Source organism: Protomyctophum parallelum (assembly GCF_964188405.1).
Source record: "Protomyctophum parallelum genome assembly, chromosome: 14".
Taxonomy (NCBI): domain Eukaryota; kingdom Metazoa; phylum Chordata; class Actinopteri; order Myctophiformes; family Myctophidae; genus Protomyctophum; species Protomyctophum parallelum.
In genome coordinates this window covers 17,558,923-17,585,519 of record NC_139709.1, presented here as the reverse complement: position 1 = coordinate 17,585,519, position 26,597 = coordinate 17,558,923, and the positions used below count along the sequence as shown (strand labels likewise).

At 42.8% G+C, this 26,597-nt stretch overlaps 1 protein-coding gene across 1 annotated transcript in view; it reads right to left on the bottom strand.

Annotated features, from left to right (window-relative positions):
• Positions 1-26,597, bottom strand: part of LOC310871153 (netrin-G1-like) — a gene marked incomplete at both ends in the record, with an annotated part of 91,138 nt that overhangs the window by 44,972 nt on the left and 19,569 nt on the right. The window contains 2 exons of the mRNA XM_083782642.1: positions 268-426; positions 2,072-2,218. Of these exons, the coding sequence (XP_083638768.1) occupies positions 268-426; positions 2,072-2,218 (306 nt within the window). The remainder of the gene's footprint in view (positions 1-267; positions 427-2,071; positions 2,219-26,597) is intronic.

Here is a 26,597-nt window from a genome sequence, read left to right as displayed (position 1 = left end):
GTTTACATCAAGTATTCAATCAATTTCACTATACACATTCGCCAAAAAATGGCAGATCTACAAGCTGACAATGCGTTGCAACCCAACACGTTGTCAGCTTGTAGATTGGCTATTGTTGGCGAACGTTCCCCCCAGAATAGGGGGTGTTCAAGTGGTAAACATAAGTCCCATTTTGATCATCGCAATAATATCGTTAATCACGATTATTCTTTACCACAATAATGGTAATAATGATGTTATTTTTCATATGGTCCCATCCATGCCTACCTCCAGACAGTCAGTGGCGTAGAACTGGTAGGGGGTCCATGTTCGGCCGTAGTCCAGAGACTTTTCCAGGACCATCTGTTCGGGGCGTCCCGACTCGAACGTCAGCACAATGTCGTCGGTGAGCTCCACGGTCTTGTTCCAGGACAGCGTGATGTTGACCTGCATCGACGAGGGGGAAAGTACTCAAATGTTTTACTTAAATTCACTGCCATTGACGGAACATTCCGTCATTACAAATCCAACTCAAATTATTTCTTGTTGTATGTTGTGGTTCAGAAAAAGAACGCTGCTTACCATTTTCTGCACATTGTATCCAAAAAGTGAAGGTCCGCTAATGGTCTAAACTATTTTGAATTTAGGAACGGCAAAGAAAATAGTTTAGACCATTAGCGGACCTTCACTTTTTGGATGCAGAAGGGGGTAAGCAGCGTTCTTTTTTTTCTGAACCGCAGTGGGAGGGGACGTGACTGGAGCCTGTGGTTGAAGACAGTTATGTGGCTGCCGTCCAACACAAGCAACTAGAAAGTTACAAAGCACACCATTTGCTCCAAGGTAAGTTGTTTGTTGTTTATTAGACGATTGATTTAACCATTGTTTAGTAAAAGTTGACGTTAATACTAGTATGATAGTAGCAGGGAGGGTGGACGAGTGACGCCACCACCGCTTCCTCCTCTAGAATGTAAACATTGTGCGCACCCACGGGAAAGGAATAAAAAGAAAATGCCCCAAACGTTCTGGGTGCCTATGAAGCACTGTTGCAGGACGCCCAACAGCAACGTTTCACCATGGCGTTATTATAGTATGAATGTTGTTGATGTGAATGCTTCTATTGCTCTTTGGAAAAACGCCGACATAACACGGATCCTCAATGGAGGATCGCTGATGTTTGTCCTGCTTAACAACGGTATCGAGGCAGCTGAGCGAGCGGGCGGGGCTTACCGCACGGTCTATTGTGAGTACCTGTACGACTGTCCATATTTCAGACCAAAAATGCTTCCCAATGTCTCTGTAAGCTTGCTGGCAGGCAGCTAAGACAGAGTGTAGCTCGTTAGCTGTCTCTCGTTCATTAATTTGTTCCACCTGTGTAGGCTACTCTCAGAAGTGCATTGATTGTGTGTGTGTGTGTGTGTGTGTGTGTGTGTGTGTGTGTGTGTGTGTGTGTGTGTGTGTGTGTGTGTGTGTGTGTGTGTGTGTGTGTGTGTGTATGTGTGTGTCACTGTGTGACACTGTGTTTGTCTCTTCTGCTGTCATGCAGGACTTTCAAATTATTGTAAACACAACATGAACATAGTACTCTTATTATGCATATCACATATTTTCGAGTAAAATAATAATAATAATAATAATAATAAACTATATAATATATAAAAATTAAAATAAACGAATGGTTCTAGCCCATTAATTAAGATTGGAGTGCCAACCTTAACGAGCAAACGTTCGAACCCCGAATGTTCTGGGACAGCCTTAGCACACACGCACATAGACACAAACACCAGTTTCATGGTGTGGAGAGAGACTTTGCTTTCTTTTAAATAGCTTTTAAATTTTAGATTTATTTTACTAGTACTTTGCTGGGTGTTTTATTGTATTTATTTATTGTATATTTATTAGGGTTGTCGGATCGGGTGATCGGAAATCGGGGCCGATCACATCCTTTTCAATTGATCGGAATCGGATCGGGAGCCAAAAAAGGAGATCGTGCCAAAAAATGAGATTGTGTGAGATCGTAATAGTATTGATTATTGGAAATACTCAGGTAAAGTACAAATACCTCAACATTGCACTTTTACTTTCCACCACTGACCTGCAGTGGTTTGGGGTACTTCCTCCAGGACGTGGACTGCCAGAAGGTGGTGGGGTTGCGACCCTCAAAGTCAAACATGAGTTCTGGAGGGTGAGCCAGTTCCTCAGTGCTGGCGTCGCACTCGTTGTTGCACATGTACGGATTCTCCTGTGGAAACAAGATGCGGGCAGACGGTGTAAAGTGCACGTTAAAATGGCAATATCTACATTAGAATGCAATACATTACGCTAAAAATATCTACGAGCCGTTTCCTCTGGAGGAAACGATGCGATGCTTACAGCAGGCTACTCTGTGTAATTTTAAGAAGGACATTTGAACCTCTCACATGGGAAAAAAATAGTTTATGACATGGCTTTAATGCTAAATCAATAAAGTGCTATACTGTAACTTCAGCACTGAATCAATAAAGTGGAGAAGCAGATCTGTAACCCCATGGTCGAAGTTTGGCCGTGCACATCATACATAGTAAAATCCTGGGTGTCAATTTAACCCTGAGAGCTCTAAAAATGGACCAGAATGTTCGATTAACACTCAGGACTTTGCTGTGTATTCCTTCCAACACTATTTACAACGGAAAGAAGCCTCCCATTTAGAGTGATACATTGCTATGCCACAAAGGGATCTATCTTTTGAATAAGTGTTTTTGAAATGAGCCCCATCTAAGGATCTATCATTATTGTGTTCTCCCAGACTCACATAAACGCTGCTTTAAATAATGAGCTTGTAGACGTTTCAAATGTCTCCACAGGGGTCTCCGGTCTGTCGTGATTCTGTGCCTCACGTTAGGTAAGGAATAGATTTATGTTCACGATGCGGCTACGGCTGTCACGATTCCAAATTTGAGTTGACGATTCATTGTCATGCAAATAATTGCGTTTTCTTTGCATTGAACATTGGAACGTTATACAATTTGTTTGCCTTTTAGGCTTCGTAATTAGAAATTGCACATAGATATGACAAAATAGGCCAATTACAAATAAATCACTGACACATTTAATAATTTGTAAAAAATATTTACAAAATAGCAGAAATGTGCTATTTCTGCTATTTTTGAGTGGTGCACACCTCCAATAACTGGCCGTGTGTCACTATGTATGTCCCTATATGTCCGTTTAGAGTAAAACGCAGCTGCAATATCACTGGATGACCAAAAGTATCACGGTTGAGCAGCCTGCACCTCTCAGTTCACACGTGTGTGATTTTTTTTTACAAATGTTTGAAAACATTTCAACATGGAAACGATTGACGATTATGCAAATATAATTGCGATTACCGGTATCTCAAATTTTGGCGATTTAGTGATTATGTAATAATTGGACAGGCCTAGATGTCGCCTAAGAGGCATAGTGTAGGCCCGATGTATACGTCGTCGCGACGGAGCATAAATCCAGCATTACAATCTGCAGGTTCAGAGCGTAGCAGGACTGCACAGCCGCTGAAGACATTGACCTCCTCATCAGCGATATAACTGCGAGTCCCGTATTCTCTTTCAGCACCACTCCTGCCTACATTGCCACCCAAATTGCCAAGTGTAATTGATATTCCTGTGTGGCGCTGCCGCTCGAGATGGCACTAGAATTCCGATGAGTGGGTTCTTATGAAACACGCAAAGGGACATGCATTTTTCATGGGCTTGCGTCTGCCCTGCGCCATCAACATCCACCCTGTGTGTATGTGTGTGTGTGTGTGTGTGTGTGTGTGTGTGTGTGTGTGTGTGTGTGTGTGTGTGTGTGTGTGTGTGTGTGTGTGTGTGTGCATGTGCGTGTGCGTGTGTGTGTTAGTTTGTGTGGTTTAGTTTGTGTGGCTTAGTTTGTGTACATGTTTGTGTGTAGCTTCTCCATGTGTATGTTTGTTTGTGTATGCATGAGGAAGAGAAATAGAGAGAGAGCGAGAGCGAGAGCGAGAGAGAGAGAGAGAGAGAGAGAGAGAGAGAGAGAGAGAGGGAGAGAGAGAGTAAATAGAATGAAGGACTGTGTGTCAGAGAGATGGAGGGAGAGAAGAAAGAGAGAGAGGGAGTGTTTGTCCATGTGTGTCAGCATATGAGTGAGAAAGATTGAGAGAGAGAGAGAGAGAGAGAGAGAGAGGCAGTGCAAGTCACACTGCAATTGACATTCAGCTCACCTCTGCACCGTGAACAATGAGACTAAGCGCTGATGAGATTCAGATCAACTGTAAGGCAGCTCGATAATCAGCAATCACACCACACTCTGCACGTGAAATTACCTAAAGGTGAAGATGATAGCGTTTGCAATGTCGCTCCACCGTTATCTCTCTGTTGTTGTGAGCTTCTCACAATTCATCCACACCAAACCATGCACTCACACACTTTACTGATAACACTGCAGATAACACAGTAACACTGTAGCACTGCCTGCTTCCTTCATCACATGCTGTATGAGACACAAAGGGAGGAAGGATGAAAGAAAGAAAGAAAGAAAGGAAAAAAGAAAGAAAGAAAGAAAGAAAGAAAGACAGACATATAGGGCTGTCACGATTACACATTTAAGTTGACATGCAATTCATTGTCATACAAATAATTGCGCATAATTGTTGTTTTTTTGCATTGAACATTACAACGTTAGAATTTGTAATTCTTTTTGCCTCTTATCCTTCGGAATCACAAATTGCACAGGGCAGATATGACAAAAACTTGAAATCACTGACTTTGTGTTGTGTTGTAAGCTTAAGATAAACTATTTCCGCTATTTTTGAAAAATGTTTGAAAATGTAATTTTTCAACAGGAAACGATTGACGATTATGCAAAGAATTATTGCGATTATGCCAAATAATTGCGATTTGGCGATTATGTAATAATTGTGACAGGCCTATAGGAAGAGAAAGAGAAAGAAAGATGGACTCATAAATACAAGGAGAAAAAAAAAAGATGACTTTGCTCTGCCGAAGGAATTCATTTGAAGGTCCATCACATGCAGTTGCACAAATAAAAGCCTGACCGATAACCCAGGAATGAGAGGAATGCGAGTCAGAGATACTGTACTTTTGATACAGATCAGGCTTTGTACGGCATACAGTCGACAGTGTGTGGCTATTATCCCTGAGGGAGACCACGCCGTGCTATCTGGGCGACTTCCACCAGCGACTTGTTCCTGGGCCAGAGGAGATAAGACAGAACATCACTGAGGGCTGAACTATGCCCCACCATCCAATTAGGAGAGAACAGCCAGATTTAAACGTTGTCGTATATACATCGGGTGTCACTCCCTTAAGTAACTGATCTACAATTAAGCTAACTGCTATTTCTTCTGCCTAACTAGTGTGCAACTAAGTGTAAAAGTGACATTCACATTTTATACTGCATTTTATACTGCTGCTGAGGCAAGGAGGGAAGAAAGAGGAGTGTGTGTGAGAGAGAGAGAGAGAGAGAGAGAGAGAGAGAGAGAGAGAGAGAGAGAGAGAGAGAGAGGGAGAGAGAGAGAGAGAGAGAGAGAGAGAGATCACACTTAAAAATCCAAAGTGACGAAACCCATCCTCAAAGGCACATCAAGAGAGAGACAGACAGAGAGAGAGAGAGAGAGAGAGAGAGAGAGAGAGAGCATAACGGGCCATTCACACAGGACGCTGATATGGCATCCAGTGCCATTGACATCAGTGAAGAGTGGTGCAGTGTTGTTGCACTCTGATGTCGCGAGCACAGCGGGTTAGATTCCCACTGTCAAAGTTCACCTGCAGCTGACCTTTCAACGTGCAACCAATAGTGTGAGAGAGAGAGAGAGAGAGACACATTTGTGCGTGTGTTACTATGTGACAAACCCCCCCGAGTACAATCAAACGCTTACGTTATTTAAATTACAAGAAACATTCATGAAAACATCACAGTATATGTATAGCCGGGGAGCCACAGGCCCAAGAGCTCATTAACCTGATACCAATATAGGTAAAACATTCCAAATTTCATCATGCTTTAAGTAATTAAGTAGCAGGTGACAAGTCAAACTGGGGGTTTTCATGATTCTGAATCCATTCCAAGCATTAGTTTGGCACAAAAAACACTCCTTGGCCTAAATTCGGCCATAGGATTTGTGATGACGGCTATGGCCGTTTATGTGAGCCACATAAACTGTGAGCTGTCCTGAGTTGTGCAGCGGTGGATGCCGAGCTCTGTCCATGGTTCTAAACCATAAAGCGCCCTTATCCATGGAACAAATCATTGTTTGTGTCTACTGTCTACAGTGCAAACAGTCAACCCTAGCTGTATTACTGTCTACACTATAATGTTGAAATGAGGATTGGAAAACAGACTGTCAAGTACCCGGAGGAGAGAGAGGTAGAGAGAAAGAACATGGCAAACATTTAGTGATTATTAGAAGTAGACACGCGTGATGTAAAGGTGTAAAAGTAAGTGGTTCAAATGGCAGAGCCATGGCTGAGTTTCGTGTCAAGTTTGAAGGCAATGTGCATGTGTGGCAATATGACAACTGTTCTGCGATGAGCTGGTACTGGACACATACAGGCTGGCTCAGGGACCCTCCTCAGGTTATTATGATAGAGAATACAAGGCCTTATTTAATGTAGATTTGCATGATGAAACCGCCGTTTTCAATTGGGTCTATCAGGATTGTAAAAACTGTCCACCTTATCGGACAGGCAGCACTAGCTCGCTACGTTAACCAGGATGACACTATAAACAAAGATGGATGCCAATATTTATTTTGCCGCTTTGCTCTCTACTAATCGTAGTGGTAAATTTCCACCGATTCCACGTCCTGTGTGACTGGATAGAGAGAGGGGGGGGGGGGGTAACTGGAAGGATGTCGGCTGCCTCGTCTGGGCCAGAGGGACAGTAAATTGCAATGGGTGTCAACCGTTTACCCTCAGTGTGTCGAGCCTCATTATATTCTCCACTCGTACCTCGCCAACCTTGGAGGTATGACATTACGTAGAGAGAGAGAGAGAGAGAGAGAGAGAGAGAGAGAGAGAGAGAGAGAGAGAGAGAGAGAGAGAGAGAGACCTGTAGTCATTAAGAGTGCATTTTGTTTCATTTGATGCCGTGGATTGGTGGAGGTGGGAGGTGAGACCTCTCTCACGGATCATAATAAAGAACTCAGATTCCCATGTGTGAGGTTATACGACCGACAGAATAATACGATTAATAACAGAACTCCCACGGTGAACCCCAGAATAAATACACGACGTGGGGAAAAAATAAATAAAAAGGGAAACTAATAAAATATTTGGCTCGTCGCACTAAAAGGAAAAAATAAGCACCGGAGGCTGGTTGAAATGCACCGCTACATAAATTGAATCCATAATCTTTCTATTTACTGCAGGCTGCACAGTAAATAGAAGGCCTCCCTGACGCCAGCGGGGCTCCAGGTATGTGATCAGTGAGAAATGGTGGAGCCATGATGAATATAGTGGCCAGCAGGGGACACAAAGACCCCTTTCCACCATCACTAACACCGAAATGTCACGCATGCACACACACACACACACACACACACACACACACACACACACACACACACACACACACACACACACACACACACACACACACACGCGCTAGGTGACATGTTGGGTTTTTTTGCATTGATTCTCCTCCAGCGAGAGACCATGCAGACATGCTGGGGCTGCTTTAATGCAGTCCAGATAAACACTGACTTATAGCAAAGGTCAGGACCTTGCATTGGATTCCTGCGGTGGTTATTTAACAACAAAGCACTGCCTTATGAAGATCAATAAATCCCCCTTGCTTATTTAAGACCAGGAGAGTCCTGAGCTATATGTGCCGCGGGGCGGCTATTGAAAAACAATAAGCTGTCTGAGTTTGATCCTCTACCGACAGTGTATGATGATCATGGCAATGGAAGAAGGAAATGGAGAAGGAATGGAAGGACGTGGAGAACGAGGAGTTGCAAATGGAACATATCCTTACGTTTTGATGTGATATCCTGAGTTTAACTTATATTGTGTTTTTACTTGTATATCTTGTATAACATCTAATCAAATCAATCAAATCAAATCAATGACTCACAATAGTAGAAGGAAATGGGGGGGGGGGGGGAATAATGAAGATAGACTATGTGAGAGTGAGGAATCTTAATGTAAAGGATAAAATCATGGTTCTAAACCTGTCGCCCCATGGGGCCCACATGGTGTGCCATGAGGATAGTGCAAGTGGGCCCCCAAATAATTGCTAAAGTACTTAAAACAGAAAAACAAAAAACAAAAGAATTGTATGTAATTTATGTATGTAAGAATTGAGATAGTACTTAAAAGTAAAATAATAACATGCTATGAAAATGCATGCAGCCCACAAAATCCACAAAGGATTGATAACCACTGTTGATTTTGACATTAGTTCTGAATCTCTTCTACTAGTCCTCCCTAACATTTTAGTTTATAGTTTTTATTTAGTTTAGTTTTAGTCATCATAGCTTAGTTTCTATTTAGTTTTCGCCAGTGAAAAAGGTTAGTCAACTAAATGAACACTGTTGAGAACCAGTGGATAAGATGAGACACTGTGTTTACTAAATGAGACCCTGCAACAGAAAATATAGGCAATTATAAGTTAGACCATGTGTTGATTGGCTGAGAGGCATACCAATGAGACTGAGTGCCAATATCTTCTCCGATTAGAGTACTTAGACCGTATCTCTAGAAAAAGTATGACTACCTTTAATATCAATAGCTTACACCTACAGTAGCAACGGCCAACAGATGTCAGGAACAATGTAACCTTAACCAGCATCAGCTTGTTACTGGGCGAGAAGGAATTCTACTGAAATGGATTTCAACAAATTAGCTTCAATTAAATGTTCGATGGCCATGAAACTAAGAATGATGACCTACCTGCATGTGGGGATTAAAAAAAAACTACTCCAAGTGGGCTGAATCTGTTTTAATCGCACTTACGACTGAGGTCCGGGACGCATTAGAAAGGGAAAGCAATGGGAGGAGAGTTTTGTTTCAATGAATAATCTCAGGCTTGTGAAGTCGTTGTCTTTCTGTCTAGTCATATAAATTAATAGGATGAAACAATGGTGCAGTACGGTAGCAATAGGGACACAACAGTAGATCAGGAGTGGCCATCTAGGAGCCAGAATGTTGCCGGTTCCAGGGCACGGTGGTGCAGTCGGTACTGCTGTCGCCTCACAGCTAGAAGGTCCTGGGTTTGATTCCCACTGGGGACGCTGTGGGCCCTGGCCACGTGTTATCTCCTCCGTGTCGTCAGTGCTCATACCATCATAAGTGTGGTTTGCAAAAGGGCCTTTCTGTGTGGAGTTTGCATATGCTCTCCCTGTGTGGTAGGTATACCCTCACAAAAAAACATACAGTAAGCCTGGTCTCTGTACTGTCCCTTGTGCCCCTGGCCAGCCGGGGCACCTGATGGAGGAGAAAGGAACTGGTTAATGTGTTCCTTCCATGCACTATGTCCAACCGGGGTTTCACCCATGTCAGGTGAAAAGAGGGAGTGTAGCGGCCATTTGACAATTGACACTGGGTGAAAAGAACACCATCTTGCTCCTAATGAGAAGGATGGTGCCTTGAATGCATGTGTCGGGGTGTGTATGAATGGAGGAACGTGAAGCACATTGCTATAGAAATGCAGACCTAAATGGTCTCCATTTGCAATGCACTCGACGACGCGCTGATCTATATGTGACCACATTAACGCCAATGCCAATAGCTCACGGAACAACGTGACCTTGAGTGCTGTGCGGTATTATATGAATATGATAATATTTTACCTGGAGCGCACTGTGACTGACATTAGTGCCAAAGTACCCATAATCACATTAAACCCTCAACTTTATAGGCTATTATGGCTAAACCTCCCATACACAACACTTCAAGAGTTTTGACAAGATTCTGGAGGTTTTTCAAAAGACTAAATTAGACTAGAATGTAGTTTTTTAAAAGTCTCTCCAAAATCGTGTCAAAACTCTGTAGTGTATGGGAGGCTTTAATTTATTTGTTCTTTATTTTTTGGAAAATTACTTTTATTTTTGAAGATAAAGAAAGGAATAACACCTGCACTGCTCCATGCCAAAAGAAAATCGCAATTCTCTGTGTTAAAGACTTAATGCGTAATGTTTTGTGTAAAAGCACTTCAAATTACCTAATATGCAATACAAATACGTAAACTTGCCTTGATCACATGCAGTTATTATAACAATTGTGTCATGATCTGTCTGTCATATACTGTTATTTTGTAGTGATGTCCTTGCTTTTCCCGTTTTGCCTACGATACTGTTGTCTAACCTTCTTTTTTTTTTAATTACATTTTTATCCCACGATTTTTCACCCAGTGCCAATTATCTAATGTAATCCTGGGCGCTACACTTCCTCTGCCAACCTGGGGGGGCAGCAGACTGACCTCATGCCTCCTTCTATGCATGAGGAGTCCAAGCTGCTTCTTTTCACCTGAGAGAGGGGAATTTCCCCGGCCGGACGTAGCGCGTGGAAGGGACACGTTATTCCGACCAGTTCCTTTCCCCTCCATCAGGCGCCCCGGCTGGCCAGGAGGAGGCAGTTTTAGAGACCAGGATTACGGCATGTTTTTGTGAGGGTATCTACCCTGTTGTCTAACCTTCTGATTAGTCTAAATGTTGTTAGTCTCCCATGCAGCCAATCCCTGTTTTGATTGGTCAGTTCTGTTCACCTGTGTATGGTTCCCCTGTGTCTATTGAACCTTAGATTATATTAATAGAGATGGCACCCGGGGGAAACCCTGAGGCGAAATGGACATAGTGGCCGAATTTGGTATTGCAGCACTGGTCCGTTGACTATCATTGCGCACGTTCATGTTATTGGGGCAATGACACGTGAACGCTGTTTCATACATGAACGCGTGCAATGATAGTCAACGACCATCGTGTTCACGATTTGGCCCAATCCATCCCAGAATGCACTCTGTTCATACACGGAAGGAGGAGTGAAATCGCCTCATGCGCTTCTGAGCAACTTAATGCAAGTGGATGGGAGGAGAAATCCGGTGCCGTCTCTATTAATAAATATACTCTAAGATTTGAACCCTCAGTTCCGTTTCTTCCCTGTGCTAGTTTATAGATGTTGTTTATGCCTTATGGTGTTATGTTCTAGTTCTGTAACCTGTTCTTTCTTGTGTGTTTCAGGAGAATAAATCAGTGTTAATTTGATCTGCTCCTGCCTGTCTGTTTTGCATTTGGGTCCCAGGCACTCATCTTGAGTTGCACCGTAACACATTGTCTCACGTACGCACGCACGCATGCACGCACGCACGCACGAGCACACACACACACACACACACACACACACACACACACACACACACCCTCACACACACACACACACACACACACACACACACACACACACATTTAAATAAATAAAATAGAGAAGGAGAAAAAAAGAAAAATAAGGGGGAAAAAGTTAAATTAGATTAGATATCAATGCCATGCAATAAAAGCACCATAACCATAACCATCACCGCTGCTACTGGGGTAACCTCCCCCAAAAGTGCATTCAATAATTCCCACACACAGAGCGGAGGGGCCAAGGGGCAGGGGCGAGAGAGAGAGAGAGAGAGAGAGAGAGAGAGAGAGAGAGAGAGAGAGAGGTCTAGTTCTAATGGCTCGCCTCTTATTAGAAACGCTGACATCTCTACTGCTGCCACACCATATAGCTTTTAGCTGTAATTGAGCCCAGATGTTTTCTATCAGCGCTATCTGATTCCATCCAGGGCCATGTTGCTCAGAGCAGGCCGCGGGACCTGAGCGGCAAGGTTGTGCCTCTTGGCAGCTAATGATGTCCTGATCCCTGCGGCCCCGCCGGGTCAATCCAATACCAGGGTGTCACAGTCAGTGTGAGGAGAGCCAAGGATGTAGACAGAGGCTCCTGAAGCCTCCATTCATATGCTTCTTCGCGCGACGGTGTCGTGTGACGGGAATCAGCTCATGTGAGCTTGTAGGTCTGCTATTCTCTCTCGGCAGTTCTAAGTGCATGACAACATGACACGCAACAGACAGACAGACAGACAGACAGACAGACAGACAGACAGACAGACAGACAGACAGACAGACAGACAGACAGACAGACAGACAGACAGACAGACAGACAGACAGACACTGCGTAAAAGACACTCAGACACTGTGAATATCATTCACAAAATCAAAAACACCTCAACACCAATTTCTATGAGAGCTTGAAGGCTATTTAGATGCAATTTCATGGCAGAGTTTGAGGATTTTCAAAGGGATCTCATCTTGAGAGAAATCAATGAACCGTGATTGACTAAACAACACAATGCAGAACACATCTATTCACCACTGATTTGTGCAATGAGCTGTATGGAAAATCAACACAACGACACAGGCACACACGCACGCACACAGGCACACACAGGCACAAAGTGCACACACACGCACACACACGCGCACACACACACACACACACACACACATGTAAGCACCATGTGCAATGTGAAGAGTTTTGGATTGAGTGTCGATCAAATGTCAAATCACTCACATGCACACACAAACACACACACACACACACACACACACACACACACATACACAACGCACGCATGTACACACACCCACACGTGCACACATGCACACACACACACATGCACACATGGTTTTGATACAACAGATGTTAGAGTGAGTGACACATGGCCTTTGAGAGCGACAGGCATAGCCTCCAAACGATGGGCCCTTTGACACAGGATGTGGCCGGGGAGATAAATCCAGTGGGCCAATGACAGGCTGCGTTGATATACAGGCGGTAAGCAATCCAACCAATCAGTATGTGGCAGACAGATCTCTGGACTTCCACCACGTCTGCCCTTTTGGCCTTGCTCCGCTCAAACCTTTAGCCTCTATATTGTAGCTATCAGATCTACGTCTTAAACGCTTCCTCCTTTATTATTATCAGTGGTGGATGTAACTAACACAACATTCACCCAAGTACTGAACCAAAGTACAATTTGGTACCGGTATTTTTTTACTTTACTGGTGTACTTCCAATTTTCTACTCCACTACATGTCAGAGGCAAATATTGTAATTTTACTCAACTACAATTATTCGAAAACTTTAAACTTTAATTGTTGCTTTAGATTATTATTACGAAACCACTTCAGACCTTAGACCTATATAAAATAATTTGGCAATAGATTTGTGTCTGCCCGACAGCAACAATACAGATTGTGGAAAACAGCTCATCTGCAGGCTTGCAACACACTGCACACTACAGTATGAGCTTGTAGATCGGCTAGCTACAACAAAACATTTCGTTTCACCTTTTTAATTAGTTTTAGTTTGCATTAAAATGTTTCAATATTTCTATTATCATTTCTTATTAAAGAACATTTGACTATAATGACATTCTGGATGCAGGGATGCCAGATTGAAACATTTTAATGAGAAAGTCATCAAAAATGTATGTGATACACTATTTAATCTGGTTTTTGCTTTTGTGTCTGGCTCTGCAAACAAACTTGTTGTGACATTGGTGGCACTTTTGTGACAAACACATTTATTTAAAAATGTCTTATGAATAAATTTGCTTTGATTCAGCTCGCACATGCTCCATCACAAGCTACAAAACAGATATGATCAGAATTTCTGTCTGTCTGTCTGTCTGTCTGTCTGTCTGTCTGTCTGTCTGTCTGTCTGTCTGTCTGTCTGTCTGTCTGTCTGTCTGTCTTTCGTCACCATGCAATGGAATGAACTTGGGTATCGGGTGCACCCCTTAAACCATTAAGACCTGAGGCCGATTCTACAAATGTTCTTTTCTGAAAGAAAATCGTATGTTTCTATATCAGTGATATGTATTTGGCCGTGGACCCCCATCTCCAAACATTTTGTTTTCCGGTGACCTGTGTGGTCTGTGTTGAAAGCTGATTCCAGCAGGTGGATTGGACGGTTGTCCCAGATTGGAATTCATGGCAGCGCTCTCCTGATCTAGAGGTGGCATGTATAGGCATCTGAAGCCAGTGTCATCTTTGATTAATCTGTTACATAAATCATCAACAGAGAGAGAGGGGGGCCTCTCTCGTTCTCACCACCTCTATCTGCTCCTCTCTCTCTCTCTCTCTCTCTCTCTCTCTCTCTCTCTCGCAATCTCTCTCTCCCCATATGTGTAACCCTCAATTTCAACAGCTGAGGAGGCGTGCACAATTATAACGACGCAATAACAGTCTCTACTGAAACTCTCATTTTCGATTCAACAGAATCAAAGCTCTCTCCCTTTGGGGAAATTTGAGGAAATTGTGAGCTCCCTGGGTGCCCCAGGGTTTGAGATAATAGCCTGATCTCAGTCACTTAGAGATGTCACCTCAGGTTTCTTCAAACAGAGCAGAGGGGAGTGGAGGTGAAGGTAAGGGTGGCTTTGTATACGAGCCATGTGAGGTGATTTTGGTGAGTCATTATTGTGCATTTATTGAGAATTATTTTACCACAAACCTCATTTAAAAAGAGGAATATTATAAAAGGGCTGCAGATAGAGTCAGACTCTCGTGTCAAGAAAAGCGCCCACTGTTTTCAGAACACAGACCACCAAAACAAGTACCAGTATTTTGCAGTATGTGTGCTTGTGTTTTTCTAAATTCTTCATTTGAGGAACGCAGGTTTGTGTTCTAATTAAATAGACTAAGTTTGTCCGTGAAAGTTACAGTGCTCTGTGCACCTTTTAGCTGATGATCATGTCAGCAGTTTAAAAATAATTGGGGGTCGCTGCCTGAAAAGGTTGAGAGCCACTGATCTATATGATGTGAAACTATTCAAAATAAAGCCACACAGTCTTCTAGTTCTAATTATTCCTCCTTCAATGTAAGTTGCACACACATGGCGAGCATACAGTAATTGACGCTTTCAATGACATTTTCCATCTACCACACCTTTTAGACTAATGCGGAAATTCATCTTTTAGTACACAATTTGCTTTATACCTCTTTTTTATTATTTATATATGAAGATTATTTTCCTTCGCTGGAAAAATGCCAAACACGGACATTGTTCTATCTGCAGTCCTGGCTGGGTAATTTCTCAGGCTGCTCAGACTCAGAGCCCCCGTTGGGGTGTGAGGGGAAAGGCTCAGTCTCTCTGGGCCAGAGGTGTTGCTGGTTTAATCAGACCATGGTCTGGTCTGGGTCGGGTCCTACACCTTCTGACCCCCCACGCAACACCTATACATACCCACTGCCTCTGCAAGTCGGAACCCTGCATCACACCTCCATATGTTCACTCATGATTTCGCAGTTCATCATCTCTCTAAAAAAAATACAAAATAAAATCTGTCTTAACCCTTCAAGCCCTAACGCCTTCAAAATCAGTTAGTTCTCAAACGTTTTCATATTAAGGAACCCCAAATTGATATATTTGACCGTGGACCCTCCCCCCATTTGAAAATGTGCAGGGACCCCCAGAAGAGAAGATCTTTCAAATGCTTTCAAGATATTTCGAACATTTTTTCAAAAATAGCAGATGTATACATGTGTAAGCTCGCCGTGCGCTTGTAGATCTTCTATTCTTTAGAACAACTGTTCTAAACCACTGTTACTAAATCCTAAGAGTTTTCTGAAAAAACCTACTGCTAAAATCTAAAATGACACACAGATGCTTTCCCGGTTTGAATGGATTAAAGGCACATTTCTCTCTCCTCTCCCTCACAGTCTACATACAGTGTTATATCCATTCATGTCCCCTTCCTCCGACACAGAGAAATGTCACTAAAGGGGATTCATTTATTTGCCATAGCAATTTCGCACACCCCTAAAACTATCCAACTGCATTATAATAACTCATTTGCCTTTAAGGCAGTTAATAAAACTTTATATTTCACAGTGATAATCCGGGGAATGCTTCATTCTCTCTACTGTAAAACACAACTCAGTGAGATTGTGAAACAATAAAATAAAAAATAAAAAATGCATAGCATTGTCATAAAGCCATGAAGCCATAAAGCTGAAGGGTACTGCTGTGGGGAGTTAGTATATGTACTCATTCAAGTTGCCAAGTTGCTTTATAGTCATGTGTGATGACTTTGTGTGATTTTGGAAAACACTAGGCTGTACATTTTAAAAAGATTTAATATTTTATTGACAAAACAACCACGATTGTTTGGAATTAATACTTACACGGTGACGGGGCTAAAAATGTGGTAGAGTCTTGCAAAATCATCACATACAATAACTTACCGGTAAGTCACACAAAACAAGGGAGGGCATGAATGGAAATGGAGCCAGGCTGAGAGACCACTTGCCAAAATGACAAGACGCTCCTCCCAAAATGGCTCAACCTTGAGGACAATTCTCTGTCCAACATTATTCAAGTGGTACATTGATATAAATGAGGATCATCCCCTTTATGCTCATAGTGTCGCTGTCGCTGTTCTGTGGTTAAATAAATTGTCATAAAACTCCAGTTGTATGTATGTTTTTTTCAAGGTTTTTGCATAACAATCTTGTAGGGAAGAATTAGGGCATGAATTTATGGAAAAAATTTAAAAAGTTGAAATAGGTGTCTGTCCAACAGCAACGATATGCTGCAGTCTCTACTTTTGTGATGGATGTAGCTTTTTTCCTCCTTATTGTTAAAGGAATTGGTGCCGGAGAGCGAGAGAGACTGGGCCACGTTGATCCTTTCAGGGGACGACTATAAGCCCCGACGGAAGGGGCTGCTGAGACGAGCTATACTGTGGTGAGATATTGGGAGAGTCAGAGCTCTGGCAGAAGCTCAATACAGCTTTAATGACCTGTGGTCAGGGCCAGAGGTGGCTCCCAGCAGAGAGCCAGGGGTTTTCACATTCTACTGACCTTCACGGGGGAAGAAGGACACCGGTGGGTGCGACATCCAAACCCAGCGACAGCCCCGTCGTCTCATATCATGGCTGAGAGATTTGTGGAAGTCAGCAATCTGACAGCAGCCATGGTACGGTAAGCTCAATAATCATACGGGTGCAGTGGGGAGGTACAGTAGTGCATCCGGAAGAGAGGACGCTTATTTAATCAGACAGGACATGTAACGTTGATCAAATTGATGAATGATGAGTTGTTAAGACGGTAGGATCTGAGCAAATGGCATGAGGCCATGAGAAGGTATCCATTACAAACAAACGGTACATCATCAGAGGGAACTACAGTACAGACCGCATGGGGAGCCGACGTGCAGACTCATATATAGGCCCGCCATAACAAATACTGAGATGTGTCAACCACCACCTGACATGTGCCAATAGCGCTAGCTCAATACCACGTATATGGGACTTATTTGTTTGCGAGAAAGTGTTGGACGTTTTAAAACAATTGAGACAAAAAGACCTGAACGAGACTGATGTCGCTTGCCTGTTAAGTTACTTTGCACGCTGACAGATGATAATCATGAACAATTTGAAGCAGGCTGCACAAAGGGACACTCACTCAGTCGCCTACTGCTGGCATCCAGCCATATATATACACCTGGGAGTGCAACACCCTGTAAACCCTTCAGTGGAATATAATTCCATGTAGTTTATCATGCTGTATAGATCTGTTTAGGACAGTGGTTCTCAAATTTGTTCATGTCAAGGACCACCAAATAAATATATATTTGGCTGCAGACCCCCATATGAAAATAGTTTGTGCCCCCTATGCAAAAATGTTCATGATTCTTTGAAAATAGCAGATCCATAAGCTTGTAGATCTGCTATTTCCAAATAGGATATATATATAGGGTTAAAGTGGTCAAAATGGAGAGGTCCCCAGACCCCACTTTGAGAAACACTGATTTTAGGAAATAGGCTTGCAACATTAAATGCAATATTTTATGCAGCTCATGTTCTAATTGGATTCTGTACTCCTGCCTGGCCTTTATGGCAATCCTGAATGTACTGATGAGCAATAACGGTGCACCCCAATTCACCGCTCCTGGCAAATGACAATTTACAGTATAGCTAGGCGGGAAATAACTGTTTTCAATGCATGATAGTTCAGTTCAAAAATGGCTGCAACTGGACATACGTTTTGGACTATATCACTTCGCTGAGGCTGTAAATATTTTTATTTCCACTCATTTTAATGTAAGAGAATATGTTCTGGAGGTATTTCTACCAAGTACGATATAAAAAGTAACATTAGGTTCCAATATGGCGGCATGTTTTCCAATATGGCTGCCAATAAACTGTATAAATGTACATCTGCTCATGGTTAATGCACAGTTGGTGATGCAAACATGACATTTGGCACAGATCACCTTTATGACACCCTAATTCATTATCAACCTTGGGCCACGCAGAATGCCTACATTTTCAAGATGGCCGCCGCCAGTTTTCAAAATCGCTGCAACTGGACCTACGTTTTGGACAATATCACTTTGCTGGGGCTGAATCTTTGATTTCCCCCTAATTTTGATATAAGATAATATGTTCTGGAGGTATTTGTACCAGGTAAGATACAAAAATTAATTAAGTTCCAATATGATGGCATGTTTTCCAATATGGCTGCCGATAAATTGCATAACTGTACTACTCATGGTTCGGCTCATGGTTAATCCACGGTTGGTGATACAAGCATGACATTTGGCACAGATCACCTTTATACCACCCTAATTAGTAATCAACCTCGGGCCATGCATAATTCCTCATTGTTTCTAGATGGCCGCCAGGTTTCGCCAGTTATGGCTTCAACTGGGCCTACGTTTTGGACTATATCCTTTTGCTGAGACTGTAATTTTCTATTATTTCCCCCTCATTTTGATATAAGACAATATGTTCTGGAGGTATTTCTACGAAGTACGATCAGAAATAACATTAGGTTCCAATATGGTGGCATGTTTTCCAATATGGCTGCCGATAAATTGCATGAATGTACATCTGCTCATGGATAATACACAGTTGGTGATACAAGCATGAAATATGGCACAGATCACCTTTATACCACACTGATTGGTAATCAACCTCGTGCCATGCAGAATCCCTCAATTTGTGAAGATGGCTGACAGGTTTACAAAATCCCAAAAGCCCAATTGACAAGTTGTTATTGTGTTATTGCAGTACCAGGGCACACTGGTTGACACTATAGCTGTGATACTCAGCATGGGGTTCAATGCTAATACATTTTCTATAAGGTTTCCTAAATGCTGTATAGCTTGCCCCAAATTAAAGTTAAACTGCTGCACCTGAATTGACAGGATGTGCCAGCGCGGGAGAGCCGAGCCAAGGAAGACAGGGCTTTAGTCTTTCGGAAGGTGTACAGCCAGGTGATCTTACTTGTTACTTGTGCAAGCAGAGCGTGCAAGTAATGTTATCAGTCAGGTGCTACGAAGCATATGTCCCATGACGTGATGAAGATATGTACCAATGTCCCTTAGCAGACATATGCTGGCACGGGACATACGAAAGCAGACCGTGCAGGTATGTTTTTCGTCATACTACGAAGCCTATGTCCCAGATATGTACCAATGCCAGGGTATAATTGGTTTACGATGGTGATGTAATGATGATATGTTTCAGTGTCGGGTGGATTCAAGGGACATACGCATCAAACCAACCGAGTAACCACATTATACCACTAAACAACTCAGAAATTACATATACATACATATAGACATATACATATATATAGACATACAGTATGAGCATATGACGTGGTGAATATATGTACCAATGCCAGGGTATAATTGGTTATCGATGGTGACGTGACGATGACATGTTTCAGTGTCGGGTGGACTAAAGGTAATGCCCCTATGTATACATGTATGTAATCTGACACCACTGCCATAACAGGCATAAGTAATCATCACCATAATTCAAAATACTACTTTTTTTCATCCAAAAGCAAGGTACGTAGCAAATAGCTAAACCTAATAATTCAATATAGCAAATGTTCTTTCACAGAGAGGCTGATATTTGAAAGTTTGTAGCTGTCTACAGTACTTGCACGCTCTGCTTGCGCACTAGTAGGTGCAACAAGCAAGTAGGCACTCGACAGAGTGCAGTTCTAGTTAGAAATACCTCCAGATGTTCTCTCATATCAAAATGAGGGGGAAATAAAAAATAATAAAAAATACAGCCCCAGCAAAAGGATATAGTCCAAAACATAGGCACAGTTGAAGCCATTACAACTGGTGAAAACTGGCGGCCATCTTGAAAAATGTAGGAATTATGCGTGGCCTGAGGTTGATTACCAATTAGGGTGGTATAAAGGTGATCTGTGCCAAATGCCATGCTTGTATCACCAACTGTGGATTAACCATGAGCAGATGTACATTTATGAAATTTCTCAGCAGCCATATTGAAAAATATGCCGCCATATTGGAACCTAATGTTATTGTTTTATCTCACTTGGTAGAAATACCTCCAGGACATATCTTATACCAAAATTAGGGGAAATTCTAAGATTTATAGGCCCCGCAAATTGGTGTAGGTCAAAACGTATGTCCAATTGCAAACTGGCGGCCATCTTGGAAAATGGAGGAATTTTGCGTGGCCCGAGGTTGATTATCGATTATGGTCATATAAAGGTCATCTGTGCCAAATTTCATGCTTGTATCACCAACTGTGGATTAACCATGAGCAGATGTACATTTATGCAATTTCTCAGCAGCCATATTGAAAAATATGCCGCCATATTGGAACCTAATGTTATTGTTTTATCTCACTTGGTAGAAATACCTCCAGGACATATCTTATACCAAAATTAGGGGAAATTCTAAGTTTTATAGGCCCCGCAAATTGGTGTAGGCCTAGTCCAAAACTTATAGGTCCAATTGCAAACTGGCGGCCATCTTGGAAAATGGAGGAATTTTGCGTGGCCCGAGGTTGATTATCGATTATGGTCATATAAAGGTCATCTGTACCAAATTTCATGCTTGTATCACCAACTGAACTATCACCTCTATTTCCCGCCTAGCTAGTAGGCTACACCTACACCAGACAAGACAAGGAGCTGGCGATGGACTTCAGACGAATAAGAGAACCCCTGGCCTTCTGCCATCACCATCCATGGGAAGTAGCAGGTAGGCTTACACACGAACAACGAGCTTAACAAATAACTAGGCCGACGACTCTGAGACCTTCCAATGGAAAGTAACAGAGCAAGCTGTTCTTCCCGGGAAGGCTCACACACAAAGTGTGCAACAGGATGCTGCAGATGTTCTGTCACACAGCGGTAGCCTGTGTGCTCTTCTTTGCCAAGTAAATGGCACACTCTGCTGTTGGGGAGCTAGGAGAGGATGAGGAGGAAGCAGCCTCTGTGATGGCAGAGTGGAGCAGGCCGTCAGCCCAATTGTGCTCACCTGAGGTGGGTGTGGCTTAGGGGACTATATAGGGAGCTCTCCTGGCTGCAGCTCAGTGTCTCTCTGTCCTCCTTGCAAGCAGGACCTGCTAAGGGTTGCCACCCAGCTCAAGGGCCTAACCACCATTTTGTTTAAAGTTCTGTTTTGCACCAGTTAATACAACATGCGCACACCACTCTCCACACATCCATACACTGCAAACATTACTGATAGCTGATATCCTCACATCCCACACTTCATTATTTTGCTATGCTTTATTTACTTTAATATAATAAATATCATTACAAAACGTTATACTCTGGTGTGGACTCCCTGTTTTTGCCATGCATCCCCTAGTGCATGACCAAGGCATCATGACGAACCCCTGTTACCGCACTCATAGCGGCACGGGAGCACCAGAAGCTGTGAGGGGAGGAGGGGGAGGAGGAGGAGGAGGAGGAGGGGGGTGGGGGAGCTCACTGTTCACATGGGGGACTGTATTCGTGGGTCCCTCCTGCCGGTGGCCGTTGGGCTGTATAACGAGGCCCACGGGCGCTCTGGCCTGTCATTGGATTACAGTAATGCTTAGTGACTGCTCGCCCGATCTTTTTTGGACTATACTGGATGTACACAGTACCATAATAGGAGGCTTAGGCTTATACTGTAAATTAGTTGTGCATTCCTTCTTATTATGCTCATAGTGATAGATAAATGTACCTATGCCTATAGTCGAATCCGTGGAGAGCTGCCCTGGGCTCAATCATAACACCGGTGTCAATTGACTCTCATTATTGTCGACATTATGGTTGCCGTTCGGCGGATTCGTCTATATTTACGCTTACAGTATAAAATGAGTCATGACCATTCACAAACAGCCACACAACGTGTGGCACTGTGGTCGTAACAAAGGAAACTACCCATCAGGAGTCCAAGGGATGGAAGCAAATTGGACATCAGAGGCCTCTTTTTGTGCTGCTGACTATAATTTCGGAATTGCCCATGGATGTTGAAACCAAAACAAAAAAGGGCAAACATTCCCCTCGGCTGGCATTTTATTGTGTGTGTGTGTGTGTGTGTGTGTGTGTGTGTGTGTGTGTGTGTGTGTGTGTGTGTGTGTGTGTGTGTGTGTGTGTGTGTGTGTGTGTGTTCTTTTGCCACATACCAAGCCATAACCGCCCACTGGTACAATGCACCAAAGCAGCTTTGGTACCGTAGCGCACAGTCCCTTTGAGGTCTGGCAAGCTCGGCCCAGCCTAGCCTTTTGAAGTCTCACCGTGTTCCAAAATGAACTGCCGGTTGTGTTCAGTGTTGCCGGATGTATTTGCGAGAGAAATAAGCATCCAGGTCTATGAAAACAAACCCAAAGGATCGACTACTAGCTAGGCAACATCAAACCTATATGCATCGGACATGCATATACCTGTAGATTCAGCTTAAAAAAAAAAAAAAAACACACAAAATTGACACAAAAAAGCAAATCTTGTAAAAATCTTGTCCCTGGCGCAAAATATTTTTAGATGGGGGGGGTCCCTGGACACATACAATATTAATTTGGGGATCCTCGATTTGAAAATGTTTAAGAACCACTGGTTTAAACAACATTAGGACATTAGGCAACTATACACTTTAGAAACAATTAAGCCCCTAAATAATCCTGCAACCCACTAGCCCCGTTTGGAACCTCCGCTATTAGCTCCAAGAAGGTTCCGTGTCAGGATAACCCTGCATACGTCAAAATGGGTCGAGCCCTCCAAGAGCAGTGGAGAAAATTACACAGTGCCGTATCCAAAAGGTAAAGTTGTTTCCTGAGAGCTAAAACAAATTGGAGCCGGGTGAAACAACCGCTTACAAAGCATATGAAGTCTGACTGCCATATAACGGAGAGTGAGGTTCCAAATGGCTCTACCATTTTTACGAGCAACGTTACAAAAAAAGAAGCCCAACGTCGATTATGTTATCATAAACAGACATGGCAACCTTGCTTGTGGTCCTGTGGCCCTGAGACTCGATTGGGATTCACGGGGAGTCGGCGGGCGCAGGGAGGGAGGATCGCACTCCACATTAATTAACACCTGGCCTCATTATCTGTCCCATGTGGCTGAATCTCCACTGGGGTGAGTTTAACACTGCTTTTATTATTACGGGTGAGGGTAGGGTGACTGGGTGTTGTTCCATTATGTCTCAGTGGTATGTGTGCAGTGCACATGTATGTTCTTTTGATCGTATTTGAGTGTGATTGTATTGTGTGTCTGTGAATGTTTAACATGGCTTAATTATATCATGGGTGAGGTGGGTGTTCTCTGTTTTAATAGGTGTGCATGTACAGTATACTGTATGTTCTGATTGAATTTGAGTGGGATCGCATGGATATGCGTTGTGTGTCTGAGCTGTGTGTGTAGTAAGGATTAGACATCCTGTGATGTCTGGATCAATTGACAACGTTACCATTGCTCTAATGAGAGGATGTGTATAGGCAGCTCATAGTCTCTCACAGCATCTCTCTCTCTCTCTCTCTCTCTCTCTCTCTCTCTCTTTGTATGTCTACTCTAGATTTCAAAGCAATCTCTACTCTGGATAAAGGCTTTCTCAGTGAGCGGTAAAATTGTATAATGGTGCTTTATATTCAGCGCCGTCAGGGCACAAAGTTTGTTTTAGGTTTGCAGAAGGATAAAACAAATAAGCAAAGTGATACAATCATGAAAACAATTTCCTCTCTTAAGGGGTGGGGGCACTTAGCTCTTCTGAAACACATTTTCAAACACAATTATTTTATGACTAATTTCCACTGAAATGAAAATGCTTTCCCACTTCAGATATATGCATCAGATATATGCATCAGATATATGTGTACATACAATACAATTTGTTGGTAAACACTACATACGGTATACTGTAAGCCTATCTGTTGCTCGATTGGGATGAAAATATGAAAGAATACTCAACTCGATTATTGCATATAACATGTTAAGGCTGGGATGACTCTAGAACCTGACTCTAGAAGGAAAATATCTGTCTCTCCAAGTACCACCATAATAACTGATGTTAAACTACAGGAGCGTAGACCTGCCATATCCTATTCAGCTATTAACACAGGAGGAAATTTAAATTTATTCTTTGAATTGTTTTTTGTTCCATTCCTAAGCCAATTTTGCTGCTGCTCTGACGAAACTATGTTTAATCAGCACAACTGATAATATGTCTATTGTGATTAATCCATCCTCAAATCTTTTATTAACTGCTATAGTGCCGTCATGCTCATTCCAGACCCATAGGAATGCACCCAGGGTGCCAGCCTGATTCCGGCACCCTGCCAACCCCGCCTCGGGTATGGCAGGGCACTGATGACGCGGAGGAGAGAACACGCCCACAGCACCCACAGCGACCCCAGTGGGAATCGAACCCAGGGCCTTCTAGCTGTGAGGCGACAGCACTATACCGACTGTGCCACCGTGCCCCCTGGGCGACTCTTCTGCGTACCACCAGAGGGGGGCTCAAGTACCACTAGTATAGTACCAGTGGTTGGGAACCTCTGCTCTAGAAGAAGACAAATATACCTTTATTGTCATTAAAACATGGTCATTGACATGCAAATTAAGGTTTTTTGGGTTCAGTAAGTGCCTTGGTCAAATGGTCAAAAGCCACACTAGGTTATTTTGGGGGGTCCCAAGTTCAAATATTATGATTATTTTGGGGGATACTGAGCTACTGAGCTAGTCGTGCATGGACAAATTATCACACTTTATTTATTTGCACATTCAGATTGGTCTGGTCAGGCTACTACTGAGCTAGCTGAATTGTACAGCATTTGTTGGTGGGAATATCCATTGCCAGTCCCGAGGAGCCAAGAATGCTACTGGTTTTCATTCTAGCTGTTTGTTTGATCAGTAACGTCTTTAGAAGAGAAACATCAGAGGAATAAAGTAAGAGCTCTAGCAGGCAGGGTAGAGTTAGTATAGTATAGAATTAGCATGCAGTTAAAAAGTCATAAAAAGGGTGTTGATTTGTGGAGTTCATGAATACCATAAGCGTTTGTTTGCTACAGAGCAATTAATAATGCAAAACTTCCATTAGCAAATCCAGTTAGAACTTCTGTGTTGGTCAACTTTGTAGCACTCTGTGGAAGACTAGCAGGGTTCTGGAAATGGAGAAACACTGATCTAGGCCATCATTAGCAGACCCCTTAAAGGTCAGCTAGAGTATGTAGGACTGCAATATGGGAACAGCCTAACTACATTATAGTGAATGCTCTGAGAAAAGTGCACAACACAACAGCTTGAATATGGACTCATGTAGCCATTGTTCCACGTGCATCCATTAATAGAACTGCTGCATTGTGGTTGTATGCAACGCCTCGTGATACGCTCCATATATGGCAGTCTCCATATATGTGACCAAATTTGACTGAGGGACTGCCATTGGATTATTTTGAATTTTCGTTTTTTTCATATGAAAGCAGGGAACCATAGCTTCAAATTGACATATTGGTTGTTCAGTTTGACCCAACAGTTTTGCTTATAGAGTAATGTCTTGCAGAAAACAGCGAGTTGAGAAAACAGGCTTGAAAGGTTCTCTTCTGTGGTCATTACTTGTACAAGCAGTAACAAGCAGTAATAAGTAATAGTTTTTGTCCAGTGCTTCAATGTGTATGTCGCCATTTGATGTGTATGCGCCGTGCCAGCGTATCATATGACGTAATGACTACTTGTGCTTGATATGGCAGTGGTGTCAGATTACATACATAGGGGCATTACCTTTAATCCTCCCGACACTAAAACATATCGTCAATGTGTTCTGACATTCCAGATAATGGTAATTCCCGCAATACCATCGGTAAGGGCCGGAGAGGACGATTACCGCGGTAACAGAAATCCCATACCCAGCCCTATGGCCAGTATAATTCATTCCATATGTTGATCCGACCCCCCATGCCAAAGTGCAAGCGCCCGTCACCCAAGCGGATGCGTGCACGTGACCTCACTTGTCGCCCTTAGGTGTCATACTAGGAAATAGTAAATTAAGATTTGTAGTAATTTAATGTTTGAATGCAATATCTTAGCAAAGCCTTGAGGGAATTTCATGACATTTGGCATAAATGTCCACTTGGGCTCAACCGAATATAATGGATTACTGAATAGAAGTACTATAGGTGGTACAAGGTCAAAGGTCATGTTTCTTGACGTTTGGCTCAAAAATCAACTTGACTCAAGGATGAACTGACTAGGAGTAGGTGGTCAATATTCAAAGGTCAAGGTCACTGACCTCACAAAACGTCAGGAGAAGCTGGTTCAGTGGAGGCGGTATACAGTAAAACCGTGATGCAATGTTTCT